The sequence below is a fragment of the Cherax quadricarinatus genome, chromosome 72, assembly GCF_038502225.1.
Source record: "Cherax quadricarinatus isolate ZL_2023a chromosome 72, ASM3850222v1, whole genome shotgun sequence".
NCBI lineage: Eukaryota > Metazoa > Arthropoda > Malacostraca > Decapoda > Parastacidae > Cherax > Cherax quadricarinatus.
In genome coordinates this window covers 1,878,090-1,895,721 of record NC_091363.1, presented here as the reverse complement: position 1 = coordinate 1,895,721, position 17,632 = coordinate 1,878,090, and the positions used below count along the sequence as shown (strand labels likewise).

At 45.7% G+C, this 17,632-nt stretch overlaps 1 protein-coding gene across 1 annotated transcript in view; it reads right to left on the bottom strand.

Moving 5' to 3' along the window:
• Positions 1–3,614: 3,614 nt before the first annotated feature.
• LOC128701258 (uncharacterized) overlaps positions 3,615–17,632 on the bottom strand; it is a 51,553-nt gene continuing 37,535 nt past the window's right edge. Inside the window, exons 4-8 of the mRNA XM_053794873.2 lie at positions 9,923–10,058; positions 8,363–8,883; positions 7,446–7,606; positions 6,622–6,743; positions 3,615–5,012 (exon numbers count right to left, since the gene is read on the bottom strand). Coding sequence (XP_053650848.2) covers positions 4,948–5,012; positions 6,622–6,743; positions 7,446–7,606; positions 8,363–8,883; positions 9,923–10,058 — 1,005 coding nt within the window. The 3' untranslated portion in view covers positions 3,615–4,947. The remainder of the gene's footprint in view (positions 5,013–6,621; positions 6,744–7,445; positions 7,607–8,362; positions 8,884–9,922; positions 10,059–17,632) is intronic.

The following is a 17,632-nucleotide window of genomic DNA, read 5'->3' as shown; positions in this document are numbered from 1 at the left end:
CACCAGTGGTTTTGTCCACCTACCACTGCTCCACCTCATCTGTTACCAGTATATAAGCCACATCTCTGCGAATATTCTGCACTTTTATCAAGATTGACGGACTGAACGCGCCGACTCCAGGCTGAGGGACTGATCACTTCAAATTCCTCCTTATCTCCGACTTTTCTCTGCATTAGACTGAAGAAGCCACCGGCTGACAAAACGTTTCCAGAATAAAGATGTCCAAATGTTGCACAAGTTTCTGTCTCATTTATCAACATGAAGATGAGAGGATGTTAATGTACACTATCAGTTGTCTCACCTTGTACACTGTGAGGGAAAAGTTCCACAGATAGGAGCATCGAGCAAGTACATGGTAACAATAGTTTGATTGCCGGCTACTTGTTAAGGTAGGGGAAGTCTAGCTCCCGCTATCCCCCCCTCCTTCCCCCCCCCGAAAGGTGACGTGTGGGGCTTCGGTCAAACAGTAATGACTTGACTCTCAACTCCCAGCACTACTGTAAGTACACGCCTGCTCATATTCTAGTGGACTTATTGGTTGAAAGCTTCAATTTTGACTAATAATAAACTTAGTCCTTTCAGTCTTGCTTTATGTTAAAGGTCTTAATAATCACCACGTCTTTTAGGTATTGTACTTATCATGGAGAGTGATTTCTTAAGCAGTGGGTAACCTGTCTCTTTACAGCTTGGAATGACAGATTGGGTCACCTGCCAACCAACGAGAAGAATTGATGGAGACAGACTAAAGTCCTGAGACGTCTCATGTTGGATCTATCTACCTGTTATGTATAGATGCAGGACATAACCCCTCATCATAGCAGTGGTAACGAACCTGCTTTCCTGTCATCTGGACTAATTATTCACGGCTATAGACTGTGAAGAACGAGCCGGTGGGTTGTCACAAACACCTGCGACCCCCCCCCACATCATCAGCAACGGTTACAATTTCAACAACACGCAGTGTCACCAACACCAGACACCCCAGTATCACTATATATATTAGCGTTGAGTTCAAATGTTATTTTTTTCATTTCATTTTTCATTTTTCTTTCAAATAGGATATACCTCTCATGTTTCCTTGTTTTATGTTTGCTTTAATAAATAATAGTGTTACCTGGAGTTTACCTGGAGAGAGTTCCGGGGGTCAACGCCCCCGCGGCCCGGTCTGTGACCAGGCCTCCTGGTGGATCAGAGCCTGATCAACCAGGCTGTTACTGCTGGCTGCACGAAAACCAACGTACGAGCCACAGCCCGGCTGATCAGGAACCGACTTTAGGTGCTTGTCCAGTGCCAGCTTGAAGACTGCCAGGGGTCTGTTGGTAATCCCCCTTATGTGTGCTGGGAGGCAGTTGAACAGTCTCGGGCCCCTGACACTTATTGTATGGTCTCTTAACGTGCTAGTGACACCCCTGCTTTTCATTGGGGGGATGTTGCATCGTCTGCCAAGTCTTTTGCTTTTGTAGTGAGTGATTTTCGTGTGCAAGTTCGGTACTAGTCCCTCTAGGATTTTCCAGGTGTATATAATCATGTATCTCTCCCTCCTGCGTTCCAGGGAATACAGGTTCAGGAACCTCAAGCGCTCCCAGTAATTGAGGTGTTTTATCTCCGTTATGCGCGCCGTGAAGGTTCTCTGTACATTTTCTAGGTCAGCAATTTCACCTGCCTTGAAAGGTGCTGTTAGTGTGCAGCAATATTCCAGCCTAGATAGAACAAGTGACCTGAAGAGTGTCATCATGGGCTTGGCATCCCTCGTTTTGAAGGTTCTCATTATCCATCCTGTTATTTTTCTAGCAGATGCGATTGATACAATGTTATGGTCCTTGAAGGTGAGATCCTCCGACATAATCACTCCCAGGTCTTTGACGTTGATGTTTCGCTCTATTTTGTGGCCAGAATTTGTTTTGTACTCTGATGAAGATTTAATTTCCTCGTGTTTACCATATCTGAGTAATTGAAATTTTTCATCGTTGAACTTCATATTGTTTTCTGCAGCCCACTGAAAGATTTGGTTGATGTCCGCCTGGAGCCTTGCAGTGTCTGCAATGGAAGACACTGTCATGCAGATTCGGGTGTCATCTGCAAAGGAAGACACGGTGCTGTGGCTGACATCCTTGTCTATGTCAGATATGAGGATGAGGAACAAGATGGGAGCGAGTACTGTGCCTTGTGGAACAGAGCTTTTCACCGTGCCTGCCTCGGACTTTACTCTGTTGACTACTACTCTCTGTGTTCTGTTAGTGAGGAAATTATAGATTCATCGACCGACTTTTCCTGTTATTCCTTTAGCACGCATTTTGTGCGCTATTACGCCATGGTCACACTTGTCGAAGGCTTTTGCAAAGTCTGTATATATTACATCTGCATTCTTTTTGTCTTCTCGTGTATCTAGGACCTTGTCGTAGTGATCCAATAGTTGAGACAGACAGGAGCGACCTGTTCTAAACCCATGTTGCCCTGGGTTGTGTAACTGATGGGTTTCTAGATGGGTGGTGATCTTGCTTCTTAGGACTCTTTCAAAGATTTTTATGATATGGGATGTTAGTGTTATTGGTCTGTAGTTCTTTGCTGTTGCTTTACTGCCCCCTTTGTGGAGTGGGGCTATGTCTGTTGTTTTTAGTAACTGAGGGACGACCCCCGTGTCCATGCTCCCTCTCCATAGGATGGAAAAGGCTCGTGATAGGGGCTTCTTGCAGTTCTTGATGAACACAGAGTTCCATGAGTCTGGCCCTGGGGCAGAGTGCATGGGCATGTCATTTATCGCCTGTTCGAAGTCATTTGGAGTCAGGATAACATCAGATAGGCTTGTGTTATTCAAATTCTGTGGAGCCAGCCTTGGTAATACTGTTTGAAGTTGTTACAGGGCTGAGTAAGCCTTCACATACACTGCCCAGAGACGGTGTTACTGTGACTCACAACACAGTTTATACCACTGTTAAAGTTAACTATGTAGCTACATGACACAAGAACCTCAGGGAACATTTCTCACACACACCCCTGCAACCTCAAATAGGTGAGTACAAATAGGTGAGTACACACACACACACACACACACACACACACACACACACACACACACACACACGTGTGTGTGTCAATTATTTGCTCTTCCCCAGGATGCCACCCACTACAGTCGGCCACTACACGCTTCCAACACTTGACTACTGTTATTGCTCAAAGGTTCTACCTGCTCAACTGACTTTTTCAGTAGAATACAGGAGATAATAACACTTGTGATGGGCTTGACACTTGAACCCCTGGTATATTACTCATAAGGTTCACTGTCTTACTGGCCTGCGTAAGTCCCAGTCTAAGTTTTATTCAACAAATTATAATCTATTTCTGTCCAGTAAGTGGAGAAGGTTTTTTCTGATTGGCTTCAAACCTTTAACACTGATACATTTTATGAAGAGGATAATGTCCAATAATCCTAGACTATAGGCGAAAATTTCTCGTTATACTTATTTATCAAACTTTTAAATGTTAGTATGTCTTGGAGGAATATCAATTTTTGTGGCCTTTGTAGCCTTTTAATTTTGAAATATAAATAGTAATCCGAGTTAAGTCGTCTTACAGAAGGAAAAATAAATTATAACAAAAAAACGTTTGTTTCCCGTATATTTTTAACATTTTCTTTGAATCACCAAATAGCAATCATAGAAAATGAAAATAATGAAAGGTAAACTAAACTATATTTTCAGTCTTTAAATTTGATAGAAAGTAAGCAAATAATAATAATATTTTGATTTGCTACAAGTACATGTACAAGGTATACAGACCATAGCTGACATCAATGACATACTACTATATAGAAAGTCCCTTGTTATACTGAGCATTTCCCGCAAATTAGGTCAGTTTTGTCCCAGGATGCGACCCACACCAGTCCACTAACACCCAGGTACCTATTTACTGATGGGTGAACATAGACAACCTGTGTAAAGAAACACGCGCAATGTTTCTACCTTGGCTGGGAATCGAACCCAGACCCTCGCCGTGTGAACCGAGAGCTTTAGCTACCAGAGGTAAGCTTCTGTTTAGGACGATCTGCATTGCCGAATAGGTAAAATTGGTCAATTATCAAGAACTCATTTAAGATTAAGTCCTTTCTAAAATTTTCTCTTATATGACAAGACAATCAGTAAGACAAAGTATAACAACTCAGACGACAGGTTCAGTTAGTAGAGGTGCTATAAAAGTAATTTATGTTGAGCACAATATAATTACTACCCAAGTATATCTTACATCTCACGATAATTATAAATACTACTATCATTGAATATTTGATTATACACCTATAACCTCTAACTCTACCACTTCTATAACCTCTAACTCTACCACTTCTATAACCTCTAACTCTACTACTTTACTATAAACTAAAGTGAATTCACAAAGAATCAGTATTTTACAGTGTAATATAATTCTGTACACTGACTAAGAGGACTTACATATCCTCCAGGTAAACAACACTGGTACATTACATAGAGTTAACACAAGGATAACCTGGGATAACACTGCGGGTTATGGCATTTTGACAATAGAATACCATAACGAGCATTGTCTCATATATTCAGTAAATTCTACCATGATATTCACCCAGGGTAACACAAGGTCAGAAACTCGGGTTTATTTCCTTGACACACGTGTATGTTGTACAGCGCTTGGGGTATGAGTGACCCTTTAGAGTTGATTCAAGGAAGGTGAAGGTAAGTCCAGTGCCTTGAATTAAGAGCCTTGAGGACAGCTCTTGTTGGGACGAGGTTGACCGCTCTGTAGTGCTGAAGTCACAGTACTAGGAGAAATATTGTCACATTGAAAATTTGTTGTAGGGTCTTTGTCATGTCATCATGAGGCGCTGTGTCACCTGATCACTGTGTCACTTGTTGACCTGTGTAACACTTGGTGTCACCTGTTGATAGTATGACGTGTTGATGGTGTCACGTGTTGACAGTGTCACTCAGCCAGACACAGAGTCATCATCACCATCACCAAGGCACAGTTCCTCCTCTCGTCACCACCTGAAAACATTCAACACAAATATTTAACATAAGTCAAAACCCACACGAAAAAACATTCTCACACATTACTGCATTTGTAATCTATTATAAATTTATATTTAGGTCTCATAAATTAACTTTTTACAGTGTTGTTGAGAGCACACAGATATTACGACCTTGAGGGCACACACATGTAACGACCTTGAGAGCACACAAATGTAACGACCTTGAGAGCACACAAGTGTTACTATCTCACACACAATATTGTGTGTAGAATTAGCCTAGCTACTTACAATATGTTAAGTTAAATGCCGGTGGTGTTTACCTGGAGTTTACCTGGAGAGAGTTTCGGGGGTCAACGCCCTCGCGGCCCGGTCTGTGACCAGGCCTCCTGGTGGATCAGCGCCTGATCAACCAGGCTGTTGCTGCTGGCTGCACGCAAACCAACGTACGAGCCACAGCCCGGCTGATCAGGAACTGACTTTAGGTGCTTGTCCAGTGTTCCGGTGTTGTACACCTGCGTTGTTCAGGGTGTTACATCTGCAAGTGTTGATGTGTTCCCCTCATACGTGTCCCTGGGTTACGATTGTTCCTGTATGTCTGGACATGCCTTATTCTGTGTTTACATCATCCTTGCGGAGGCTGTGACAAGATGAACGTCATAGTGAACGGCTGCCCCCATCCTACCTGAGTGAGCATGCTGCGTTATATCTGGTGGGTAGACCTACCTGAGTGAGCATGCTGCGTTATATCTTGTGGGTAGACCTACCTGAGTGGGTGTAGTGGCTCACACCAGGTAGGTAGACCTACCTGAGTGGGTGTGGTGGGTTACATCAGGTGGGTAGACCTACCTGGGTGGGTGTGGTGGGTTACACAAGGTGGGTAGACCTACCTGAGTGGGTGTAGTGGCTCACACCAGGTGGGTAGACCTACCTGAGTGGGTGTGGTGGGTTACACCAGGTGGGTAGACCTACCTGGGTGGGTGTGGTGGGTTATACCAGGTGGGTAGACCTACCTAGGTGGGTGTGGTGGGTTATACCAGGTGGGTAGACCTACCTGAGTGGGTGTAGTGGCTCACACCAGGTGGGTAGACCTACCTGAGTGGGTGTGGTGGGTTACACCAGGTGGGTAGACCTACCTGGGTGGGTGTGGTGAGTTACACCAGGTGGATAGATCTACCTGGTTGGGTGTGGTGGGTCACACCAGGTGGGTAGACCTACCTGAGTGGGTGTAGTGGGTTACACCAGGTGGGTAGGCCTACCTGAGTGGGTGTAGTGGGTCACACCAGGTGGGTAGACCTACCTGAGTGGGTGTAGTGGGTTACACCAGGTGGGTAGACCTACCTGAGTGGGTGTAGTGGGTCACACCAGGTGGGTAAACCTACCTGAGTGGGTGTAGTGGGTTACACCAGGTGGGTAGATCTACCTGAGTGGGTGTAGTGGGTCACACCAGGTGGGTAGACCTACCTGAGTGGATGTAGTGGGTTATACCAGGTGGGTAGACCTACCTGAGTGGGTGTAGTGGGTCACACCAGGTGGGTAGACCTACCTGAGTGGATGTAGTGGGTCACACCAGGTGGGTAGACCTACCTGAGTGGATGTAGTGGGTTATACCAGGTGGGTAGACCTACCTGAGTGGGCGTGGTGAGTGTTGAGCAGTGCTGGCAGGTGGTGAGGTTCATCCAGAGTAGTTCTTGCTACCTCTATCTCTACCTCCGTCACCCAGGCGTACTCCTCCACCTCAGCACGGCATCTAGAATAGTGGTTAGCGTGGGTCATTAACGTGGTGGTTAGTGGTGTGGCTAATGAAATGGTTAATGATTGTATTGTTAGAGACGTTATATAAATGTGGCGTTGTTTGTGGTGCCCCTTGTAGGGTGGTTAGTGGTGACTTTAGTGAAGTTGTTAGTGGTGTATTGATATTGCTAGTGGTGCTATTACTGGTGTAATATTGATATTGCTAGTAGTGTAATTATTGTATTGTTACCGGCGTTATCCAACACAATGAGTCATGAAGGCTTGATACTCCGTCCTCTAAGACAAACACTTCCAGTGATACCTAATGTATTGATCTGGTTAAAAAATATAACATCAGAAGAAGGAGGGAAAACAAGTGTTGCTTGTAAACTCGCACTGAATGCACACCAGCCCAGATATTTCATGAATACATTTGAGAGAACGAGAGAGAGAATTGGCCCATCTTTTGAGCCAAATCTTCCTCTGTACCACGAAGCATCTGCAGTGTGAGATGGATTATGGATTACTCCAAATTTGAGAACGTGGATGAGTATTCTCACGTTGATGACACGTCATTCACACATGTTGAAGAGAAAGATTTATTATAGTCATTGTCATGCGCCAGAGCGGTGGAGGCTGGACGGTATGTCCGCTTATAATGGTCATGTCTTTGATCAGTTAGACTGTTGGTGAGTTGTCAGTAAGGAAGTGAGCTGACCTGAGTTTGAAGGAGCCATAAGGTGCTAGGTGACGGGAGGCAGGCAGTAGGAGACCCAGCGTGGCCGAGAAGGTAGGTACCTCACCTGGAGACGTAGGTGAGTCCTGTCCACCTGCCCAGGTGCTTCTCAGGGGATACCTGATGACTAGGGCCTCGTCTACCTGTGAGGTGAGGGTGAGATGCTGAGGTGGAGTGTGTGGTGGTGAGGGTGAGATGCTGAGGTGGAGTGTGTGGTGGTGAGGGTGAGATGCTGAGGTGGAGTGTGTGGTGGTGAGGGTGAGATGCTGAGGTGGAGTGTGTGGTGGTGAGGGTGAGATGCTGAGGTGGAGTGTGTGGTGGTGAGGGTGAGATGCTGAGGTGGAGTGTGGTTGAGAGAGGTGCCTGGACACAGGAGATAATCAGGTTTGGTGTGGGGAAGGTGAAGACAGCAGTAATTCCTTGAACGAAGAACCACTTACCAGCCTGGAGTGACATGAAGCGTCATGCAACTGAAGTGCCTTCTGTCATGAACACTGAACACTTTGTAACCCAGGTAGAAGCTGGCTGACCTCCTAAATGACTGAGTGAGAGAGGTCACTCAGGTCATTCTGTCTTGGCAGGAGGTTGTTACCCTCACTCTATATATATATATATATATATATATATATATATATATATATATATATATATATATATATATATATATATATATATATATATATATATATATATATATATATATATATATATAAACTTATTCTAATATTTTTGAAGTTGATTTAGAGTAAATTATTTGCATTAACTTAGATTTTGACTTTTATTTTTATTAGAAAAATTGCAATTAAATTTTCGTTTTAAATTATTTTTTAATTTAGTTAAATGTCTTAGGTAGAGTAATTATAAGCGGCGCAGCAGACATATAGCACACCTTCACTTACCGTATAGTGGAGGAGATTGTGGCCAGGGTTGTGGCCAGGCTTGTGGCCAGGCTTGTAGCCAGGGTTATGGCCATACTTGTGGCCATGCTTGTGGCCAGGGTTATGGCCAGGCTTGTGGCCAGGGCTGGTATCGTAGTACTGGGCTTGTTTGGAGTATTGATGGGCGTGTCTAATGGCATTGCTGGCGTGACTGTAGGTGTGATGTGTATAGCTGGTGTGGGCGTGGGGGTGATCGTGGCTAGTGTGGGCGTGGTGATGATCATGGCTAGTGTGGGCGTGGTGGTGATCAGTACTTTTCACACCATTAAAGTCACCGATGGTGATGGCGTTGTTGGCAGCATGGTTGGAGAAGCCGAGGCCGGTGTGGGTATGGCTAGTTTGGGCGTCGGGGAGGAGCAACACCCAGGAGAGGATGGGCGGGGGCCAGGAGTGGTACGAGGTACAGTTGAGATGAATAATTTCGCCGTCACGGTACCCGGCGTGATGCAGTCCTCTGACCACCGGTGGTCCGTCTGGTGTGTCTGCAACACATCACTTCTGGGTTAATGCCGTTTAATGTCAATTACACGAGGGTCATTAAAGCTGGTGGGTTGGTTAATGGGGTTTAATGTCTATCTACTACACGAGGGTTATTAAGACTAGTTGGTTGGTTAATGGGGTTTAATGTCTGTCTATTACACGAGGGTCACTAAGGCTGCTTGTCACCTGCACACCACCAGTCAGCAATACTTTAATACCTAAAATGAGTGATTTAAAACAAATTCTCAGTGTTTATACACAGTGAACCATATACACTTCTCAGTGTTTATATACAGGCAGATAATCACATTTGATGTGAGCCAGGATTAGGGTAGCTTCAATCCCTTGGATTACGATCACTTGAGGATCTGAGTGAGTAGTGAGGTCTTGACCAGCACGTGGTGACAGGTGGTGTAGGGCAGGAACACACCACCAGGGGGACGAGGTCTTGAACAGCAGGTGGTGACAGGTGGTGCAGGGCAGGAACACACCACCAGGGGGACGAGGTCTTGACCAGCAGGTGGTGCACGGCAAGAACACATCACCAGGGGGACGAGGTCTTGACCAGCAGGTGGTGACAGGTGGTGCACGGCAGGAACACACCACCAGGGGGACGAGGTCTTTACCAGCAGGTGGTGACAAGTGGTGCAGGGCAGGAACACACCACCAGGGACACGAGGTCTTGAGAAGGGCAAATTTCCAAGGATATTAAGTGATGAATATTTTGAAAAACAATCCCAAACTCCTGGGGGTGATTGAGGGTAGCGTTGCTGGGGGTGATTGAGGGTAGCGTTGCTGGGGGTGACTAGTTCTGTGGTGGAAAACTGATTGCAACATTTCTGCCATATATATAGCAATTATAATTCACTTCCCTAAGTGTCGTACCTTGGCTGTGTGTTTGTTATTACGGTGTCAGAGCAGGAGTGACAAACACGATACACAAGTCAGTTCAAGGTTGTAACACTATAGCATAATTTTAGCGGACAGCTGGACACTGCTTAAACAATTTAAGTTATTAGAGAAGATTGTGTTGTGACTGACCTATGACTGTGAGGTTGGCAGCTCTAGCGTGGGTGGTGAAGGTAGGTGCCTCACCTACCACCTCACACCTGTACAACCCACTCGACGACCTCTGTAACTGCACCAGCTGCACCTGGTGAAGACCAGAACCTGCAATCTGCAACACACAAAACACACACACACACACACACACACACACACACACACACACACACACACACACACACACACACACACACACACACACACACACACACGCACACACAAAGGTTATATTAATATTAGACACTGATGGTCATAGAGTAAGGTATAAATGTTTGCTTTTGGTGTTATGTAAATAGTGTTGTAGGGGGGATGATCTTTGGAGATGGGATACAGTAAAAACAAACGTTATGAGAAAATTTTAACAAGATGGAGGAGAGAGAGAGGATAGGGGGAGAGACTGCGTCACTTGCTCTCGTACGCGAGGCACTTAACAAAGTTGAGGATAAGTTAATTACAAATTTGTAGTGTAAAAAGCAGGGGTGCAGTGAGCACGATAAGGAAACACTGTATCAACATCCATGGCCCCAAATTATTCATTATTTTACTAGATATCAGAAACTGCTGGAACACTTAATTATAGAAGTCTTCAAGAAAAAACTGGACAAATATCTTCACCAGGTGCCAGATCAACCAGGCTGTGATGGATATGTGTGGCAGTCGGCCACCAACAACAACAGCCTGGTTGACTACGCTAGCATCAGACGAGTGTGGCCCATGGTCGAGCTCCTGGAGCAAAAAACTTTAGGAACTCGCATATCAAAGGTATATCAAAGTAGGACCAAGTCTGCGAAGACAGGCCAGAGGGACGTTTTAAGTCGGTGTAGAGGCAGGTGGCTGATACCATAACACCACCACAACACCACCACAACACACCATAACACCACAACACACCATAACACCACAACACACCATAACACCACCACAACACCACAACACCACAACACACCATAACACCACAACACACCACCACAACACGCCATAACACCACCACAACACACCATAATACCACAACACAACACACCATAACACCACAACACAACACACCATAACACCACAACACCATAACACTACAACACCATAACACCACAACACCACAACACACTATAAAACTATAACTACCAGTCTAGTTAGTTTATATAGACAACAAGATAGTTATCAAACTTGTGAACGCTCTTATATTAACACTTACCAACTTGTGGCAAAATATAATCTCTAACTTTGTAAAGTTGCTTTGGCTAAGTTGGCGTTGGTGCGTGATGCAGTAAACTGTTGATGTGCTCTGGTATGTTGCCTCTCTCTCTCTCTCTCTCTCTCTCTCTCTCTCTCTCTCTCTCTCTCTCTCTCTCTCTCTGACTGTCTGTTTCACAATTTACATAAATGATCGTGAAAGTGAACTAACATTTAAAGTTAGAAAGTTTTCAGATCACACGAAATTGAAGAGAGAAGGATCATTAAGGTGGGCGAGTGTAGCAGCAGTGAGAGAAGTGTATCCAGGCTAAGATAAGATAAGATAAGATTTCGTTCGGATTTTTAACCCCGGAGGGTTAGCCACCCAGGATAACCCAAGAAAGTCAGTGCGTCATCGAGGACTGTCTAACTTATTTCCATTGTGGTCCTTAATCTTGTCCCCCAGGATGCGACCCACACCAGTCCACTAACACCCAGGTACCTATTTGTTGCTAGGTGAACAGGACAACAGGTGTAAGGAAACGTGTCAAATGTTTCCACCCTCCGGGAATCGAACCCGGGCCCTCCGTGTGTGAAGCGGGAGCTTTAGCCACCAGGCCACCGGACCACTATTAAGGTGGGCGAGTGTAGCAGCAGTGAGAGAAGTGCATCCAGACTGATCCACTATTAAGGTGGGCGAGTGTAGCAGCAGTGAGGGAAGTGTATCCAGGCTGATCCACTATTAAGGTGGGCGAGTGTAGCAGCAGTGAGGGAAGTGTATCCAGGCTGATCCACTATTAAGGTGGGCGAGTGTAGCAGCAGTGAGGGAAGTGTATCCAGGCTGATCCACTATTAAGGTGGGCGAGTGTAGCAGCAGTGAGGGAAGTGTATCCAGGCTGATCCACTATTAAGGTGGGCGAGTGTAGCAGCAGTGAGGGAAGTGTATCCAGGCTGATCCACTATTAAGGTGGGCGAGTGTAGCAGCAGTGAGAGAAGTGTATCCAGGCTGATCCACTATTAAGGTGGGCGAGTGTAGCAGCAGTGAGGGAAGTGTATCCAGGCTGATCCACTATTAAGGTGGGCGAGTGTAGCAGCAGTGAGAGAAGTGTATCCAGGCTGATCCACTATTAAGGTGGGCGAGTGTAGCAGCAGTGAGAGAAGTGTATCCAGGCTGATCCACTATTAAGGTGGGCGAGTGTAGCAGCAGTGAGAGAAGTGTATCCAGGCTGATCCACTATTAAGGTGGGCGAGTGTAGCAGCAGTGAGAGAAGTGTATCCAGGCTGATCCACTATTAAGGTGGGCGAGTGTAGCAGCAGTGAGAGAAGTGTATCCAGGCTGATCCACTATTAAGATGGGCGAGTGTAGCAGCAGTGAGAGAAGTGTATCCAGGCTGATCCACTATTAAGGTGGGCGAGTGTAGCAGCAGTGAGAGAAGTGTATCCAGGCTGATCCACTATCTACACACTCGCATTTACTTTCTCTAACTTTAAAATAACGCGTTTTAGATACGTTTCAAAACTATACAGGCGTTTACCAGGGCATACCTGAAGAGGATTTCGAGGGTGAACGCCCCCGTGGCCCGGTCTGTGACCAGGCCTAGGTCAGGGTAGGTCAAAGTTGTACACAGGGCGAAACGTTGTGCCGATTAAGGCTTGTTTATAGGTATATTGTATCTTTTAAAAATCAGAGAGCAGGTTTGCAACCTATGTGTATCAGAGGTAACCAGCTGTGGCATGTGTTTCAGAGGTGACCAGCTGTGACCTGTGTGTATCAGAGGTAACCAGCTGTGGCATTTGTTTCAGAGGTGACCAGCTGTGACCTGTGTGTATCAGAGGTAACCAACTGTAACTTGTGTGTATCAGGTGTCCAGCTGAGATGTATCAGAGGTGACCAGCTGTGACCTTGCTGTCTTCCCACAGCCTCACAGGTCTCATGACAGCTACACCAGATATGACGCCTCTTACTAAAGAGTTTAATGTCTCGTGACCTAGTAATGATCATTGAAGAGGTGGGGCCAGGAACTGTGACTCGACCCCTGCAGCCACAAGTAGGTAAGTAGGTAGGTAAGCACACACAACACACACACAAACACACACACACACACACACACACACACACACACACACACACACACACACACACACAACACACAACACACAACACACAACACACACACACAAAGACAAACAGGAAAGTCAAAACTCTGATGATAAAAGTTGCAACACTAAGACTCAAGCCAGAAATGTTGCAAATGTTGCAACACAAAACTCGGCGACATTTCTTCCTCTAATCTCCTTCCAACATTTTTAAAAAGATCGCAAATTCTTTTAAAACGCCTCGTAACTCTCTCTCTCTCTCTCTCTCTCTCTCTCTCTCTCTCTCTCTCTCTCTCTCTCTCTCTCTCTCTCTCTCTCTCTCTCTCTCTCTCTCTCTCGCTCTAAGATGTCTGCCAGAGGATTAAGATGATTGTTTCCCTTAAGCTTCACATTTATAGAGCTTTATCAAGTTATGTTTCACTCTGTGTAGAGCTTTACTATGACTAGATTAAGCTCTACACAGAGCGAAACGTTGACTCAACAAAGCTTGTTTAGCGAAATGTGTAATGAAACAGGTCGATAGACAGGTAGATAGACAGGCAGGTAGATAGACAGGCAGGTAGACAGGCAGGTAGATAGACAGGTAGACAGGCAGGTAGATAGACAGGTAGACAGGCAGGTAGACATATTTTGTTAATTACACAATTTCCGTGCAAAAAAAAAACATTCTCTCTTTTAATTCCAGTTTAAGTTGCAACTTTATAACGAAATATAAATTGACTTTGGGATTAAATGTTTAACAGCGGTTGTTTAATTATTATAGTGGGTGATTATCACCTGTGTGTGTGTGTAGTGTGTGTAGTGTGTAGTGTGTGTGTAGTGTGTAGTGTGTGTGTGTGTAGTGTGTGTGTGTGTGTGTGTGTGTGTGTAGAGTGTGTGTGTGTGTGTGTGTAGTGTGTGTGTGTGATGTGTGTGGTGTGTGTTGTGTGTGTGTGGTGTGTTGTGTGTAGTGTGTGGTATGTGGTGTTTGTGTATTGTGTGTGTTGTGTGTGTGTGTGTGTGTGTGTGTGTGTGTGTGTGTGTGTGTGTGTGTGTGTGGTGTGTGTGTGTGTAGTGTGTGTGTGTGTGTGTGTAAGTATAGTGTGTGTGTGTGTATAGTGTGTGTGTGTGTGTGTGTATAGTGTGTGTGTGTGTGTGTATAGTGTGTGTGTGTGTGTATAGTGTGTGTGTGTGTATAGTGTGTGTGTGTGTATAGTGTGTGTGTGTGTGTGTATAGTGTGTGTGTGTGTGTGTGTGTGTATAGTGTGTGTGTGTGTGTGTATAGTGTGTGTGTGTGTGTGTGTATAGTGTGTGTGTGTGTGTGTGTGTGTGTGTGTGTGTGTGTGTGTGTGTATAGTGTGTGTGTGTGTGTGTGTATAGTGTGTGTATAGTGTGTGTGTGTGTGTGTGTGTGTGTGTGTGTGTGTGTGTGTGTGTGTGTGTAGTGTACTCACCTAGTTGAGGTTGCGGGGGTCGAGTCCGAGCTCCTGGCCCCGCCTCTTCACTGATCGCTACTATGTCACTCTCCCTGAGCCGTGAGCTTTATCATACCTCTGCTTAAAGCTATGTATGGATCCTGCCTCCACTACATCGCTTCCCAAACTATTCCACTTACTGACTACTCTGTGGCTGAAGAAATACTTCCTAACATCCCTGTGATTCATCTGTGTCTTCAGCTTCCAACTGTGTCCCCTTGTTACTGTGTCCAATCTCTGGAACATCCTGTCTTTGTCCACCTTGTCAATTCCTCTCAGTATTTTGTATGTCGTTATCATGTCCCCCCTATCTCTCCTGTCCTCCAGTGTCGTCAGGTTGATTTCCCTTAACCTCGCCTCGTAGGACATACCTCTTAGCTCTGGGACTAGTCTTGTTGCAAACCTTTGCACTTTCTCTAGTTTCTTCACGTGCTTGGCTAGGTGTGGGTTCCAAACTGGTGCCGCATACTCCAATATGGGCCTAACATACACGGTGTACAGGGTCCTGAATGATTCCTTATTAAGATGTCGGAATGCTGTTCTGAGGTTTGCTAGGCGCCCATATGCTGCAGCAGTTATTTGGTTGATGTGCGCTTCAGGAGATGTGCCTGGTGTTATACTCACCCCAAGATCTTTTTCCTTAAGTGAGGTTTGTAGTCTCTGACCCCCTAGACTGTACTCCGTCTGCGGCCTTCTTTGCCCTTCCCCAATCTTCATGACTTTGCACTTGGTGGGATTGAACTCCAGGAGCCAATTGCTGGACCAGGTCTGCAGCCTGTCCAGATCCCTTTGTAGTTCTGCCTGGTCTTCGTTCGAGTGAATTCTTCTCATCAACTTCACGTCATCTGCAAACAGGGACACCTCAGAGTCTATTCCTTCCGTCATGTCGTTCACAAATACCAGAAACAGCACTGGTCCTAGGACTGACCCCTGCGGGACCCCGCTGGTCACAGGTGCCCACTCTGACACCTCGCCACGTACCATTACTCGCTGCTGTCTTCCTGACAAGTATTCCCTGATCCATTGTAGTGCCTTCCCTGTTATCCCTGCTTGGTCCTCCAGAGTGTGTGTGTGTGTGTGTGTGTGTGTGTGTGTGTGTGTGTGTGTGTGTGTGTATAGTGTGTGTGTGTGTAGTGTGTGTGTAGTGTGTGTGTAGTGTGTGTGTAGTGTGTGTGTGTGTGTGTGTGTGTGTGTAGTGTGTGTGTAGTGTGTGTGTGTGTGTGTGTGTGTGTGTAGTGTGTGTGTAGTGTGTGTGTAGTGTGTGTGTGTGTGTGTAGTGTGTGTAGTGTGTGTAGTGTGTGTAGTGTGTGTAGTGTGTGTGTGTGTAGTGTGTGTGTGTGTAGTGTGTGTGTGTGTGTGTGTGTAGTGTGTGTGTAGTGTGTGTGTGTGTGTAGTGTGTGTGTGTGTAGTGTGTGTGTGTGTGTGTGTAGTGTGTAGTGTGTGTGTGTGTGTGTGTGTACTCACCTATTTGTACTCACCTATTTGTGGTTGCAGGGGTCGAGTCATAGCTCCTGGCCCCGCCTCTTCACCGGTTGCTACTGGGTCCTCTCTCTCCCCGCTCCATGAGCTTTATCAAACCTCGTCTTAAAACTGTGTATGGTTCCTGCCTCCACTACGTCATTTTCTAGGCTATTCCACTGCCTGACAACTCTATGGCTGAAGAAATACTTCCTAATATCTCTCTGACTCATTTGTGTCTTCAACTTCCAATTGTGGCCTCTTGTTTCTGAGTCCCCTCCCTGGAACATCCTGTCTTTGTCCACCTTGTCTATTCCACGCAGTATTTTATATGTCGTTATCATGTCTCCCCTGACCCTCCTGTCCTCCAGTGTCGTCAGGTGTGTGTGTGTGTGTGTGTGTGTGTGTGCGTGTGTAGTATGTGTGTGTAGTATGTGTGTGTAGTATGTGTGTGTAGTGTGTGTGTGTAGTGTGTGTGTGTAGTGTGTGTGTGTGTGTGTGTAGTGTGCGTGTGTGTAGTGTGTGAGTGTGTGTGTGTGTGTGTGTGTGTGTGTAGTGTGTGTGTGTTTGTGTGTGTGTGTGTAGTGTGTGTAGTGTGTGTGTTTGTGTGTGTGTGTGTGTGTGTGTGTAGTGTGTGTGAGTGTGTGTGTAGTGTGTGTGTGTGTAGTGTGTGTGTGTAGTGTGTGTTTGTGTGTGTAGTGTGTGTGTAGTGTGTGTAGTGTGTGTGTGTGTGTGTGTGTGTAGTGTGTGTGTGTGTGTGTGTAGTGTGGGTGGGTGGGTGTGTCGTGTGTGTGTAGTGTGTGTGTGTGTAGTGTGTGTGTGTAGTGTGTGTGTAGTGTATGTGTGTGTGTGTGTAGTGTGTGTATGTGTGTGTGTGTGTGTGTGTGTAGTGTGTGTGTGTGTAGTGTGGGTGGGTGGGTGTGTAGTGTGATCAGCTGTGTGTGACTGCCGGGGGTCGAGTCCTGGTTCCTGGCCCAGCTGTACTCACTGTGTGGCTGGATCCACCTTGCTCTTCCTTGTTGTCATACTGATGTGTGAAGAATGTAACAGAGTAGGCTTCTTCAGTCAAATACAGAGCTTGGAGAAACAGTTTTTGAGATCAGTCCCTCGGAATATATCCCTCCAAGGTTGGTGGAATGATTACATCGTTTTTTCTACTACTGCCTCTGTATATCGCTGATGTGTGTTCGTATTTAGTATATTTTGTATTTCTCACCAGCCCCTCCACGTCCATCTTGTCCTTCTGTGACGTATATATAATTGTTGTCCCTCCCCGTCTGTGATATAGACGGTCCTTTTAGCCACGTTTCAGTCCGTCCTTAACTGTCAAGTCACACCTGTTAATAGACAGTGGTCCAGGATAGACTGGAACGTTGTGTGTGGGTTATTGCTGAGTTGTTCCGGCCAGGCTACTGTCACTTCTTTTTATTCTTGATGATGGAAATATCGTCAAAAAATTTCTGGTGTGTATGGTAGAGGCGGTGCTGAGAGATGGTAATACCCAAGTGACA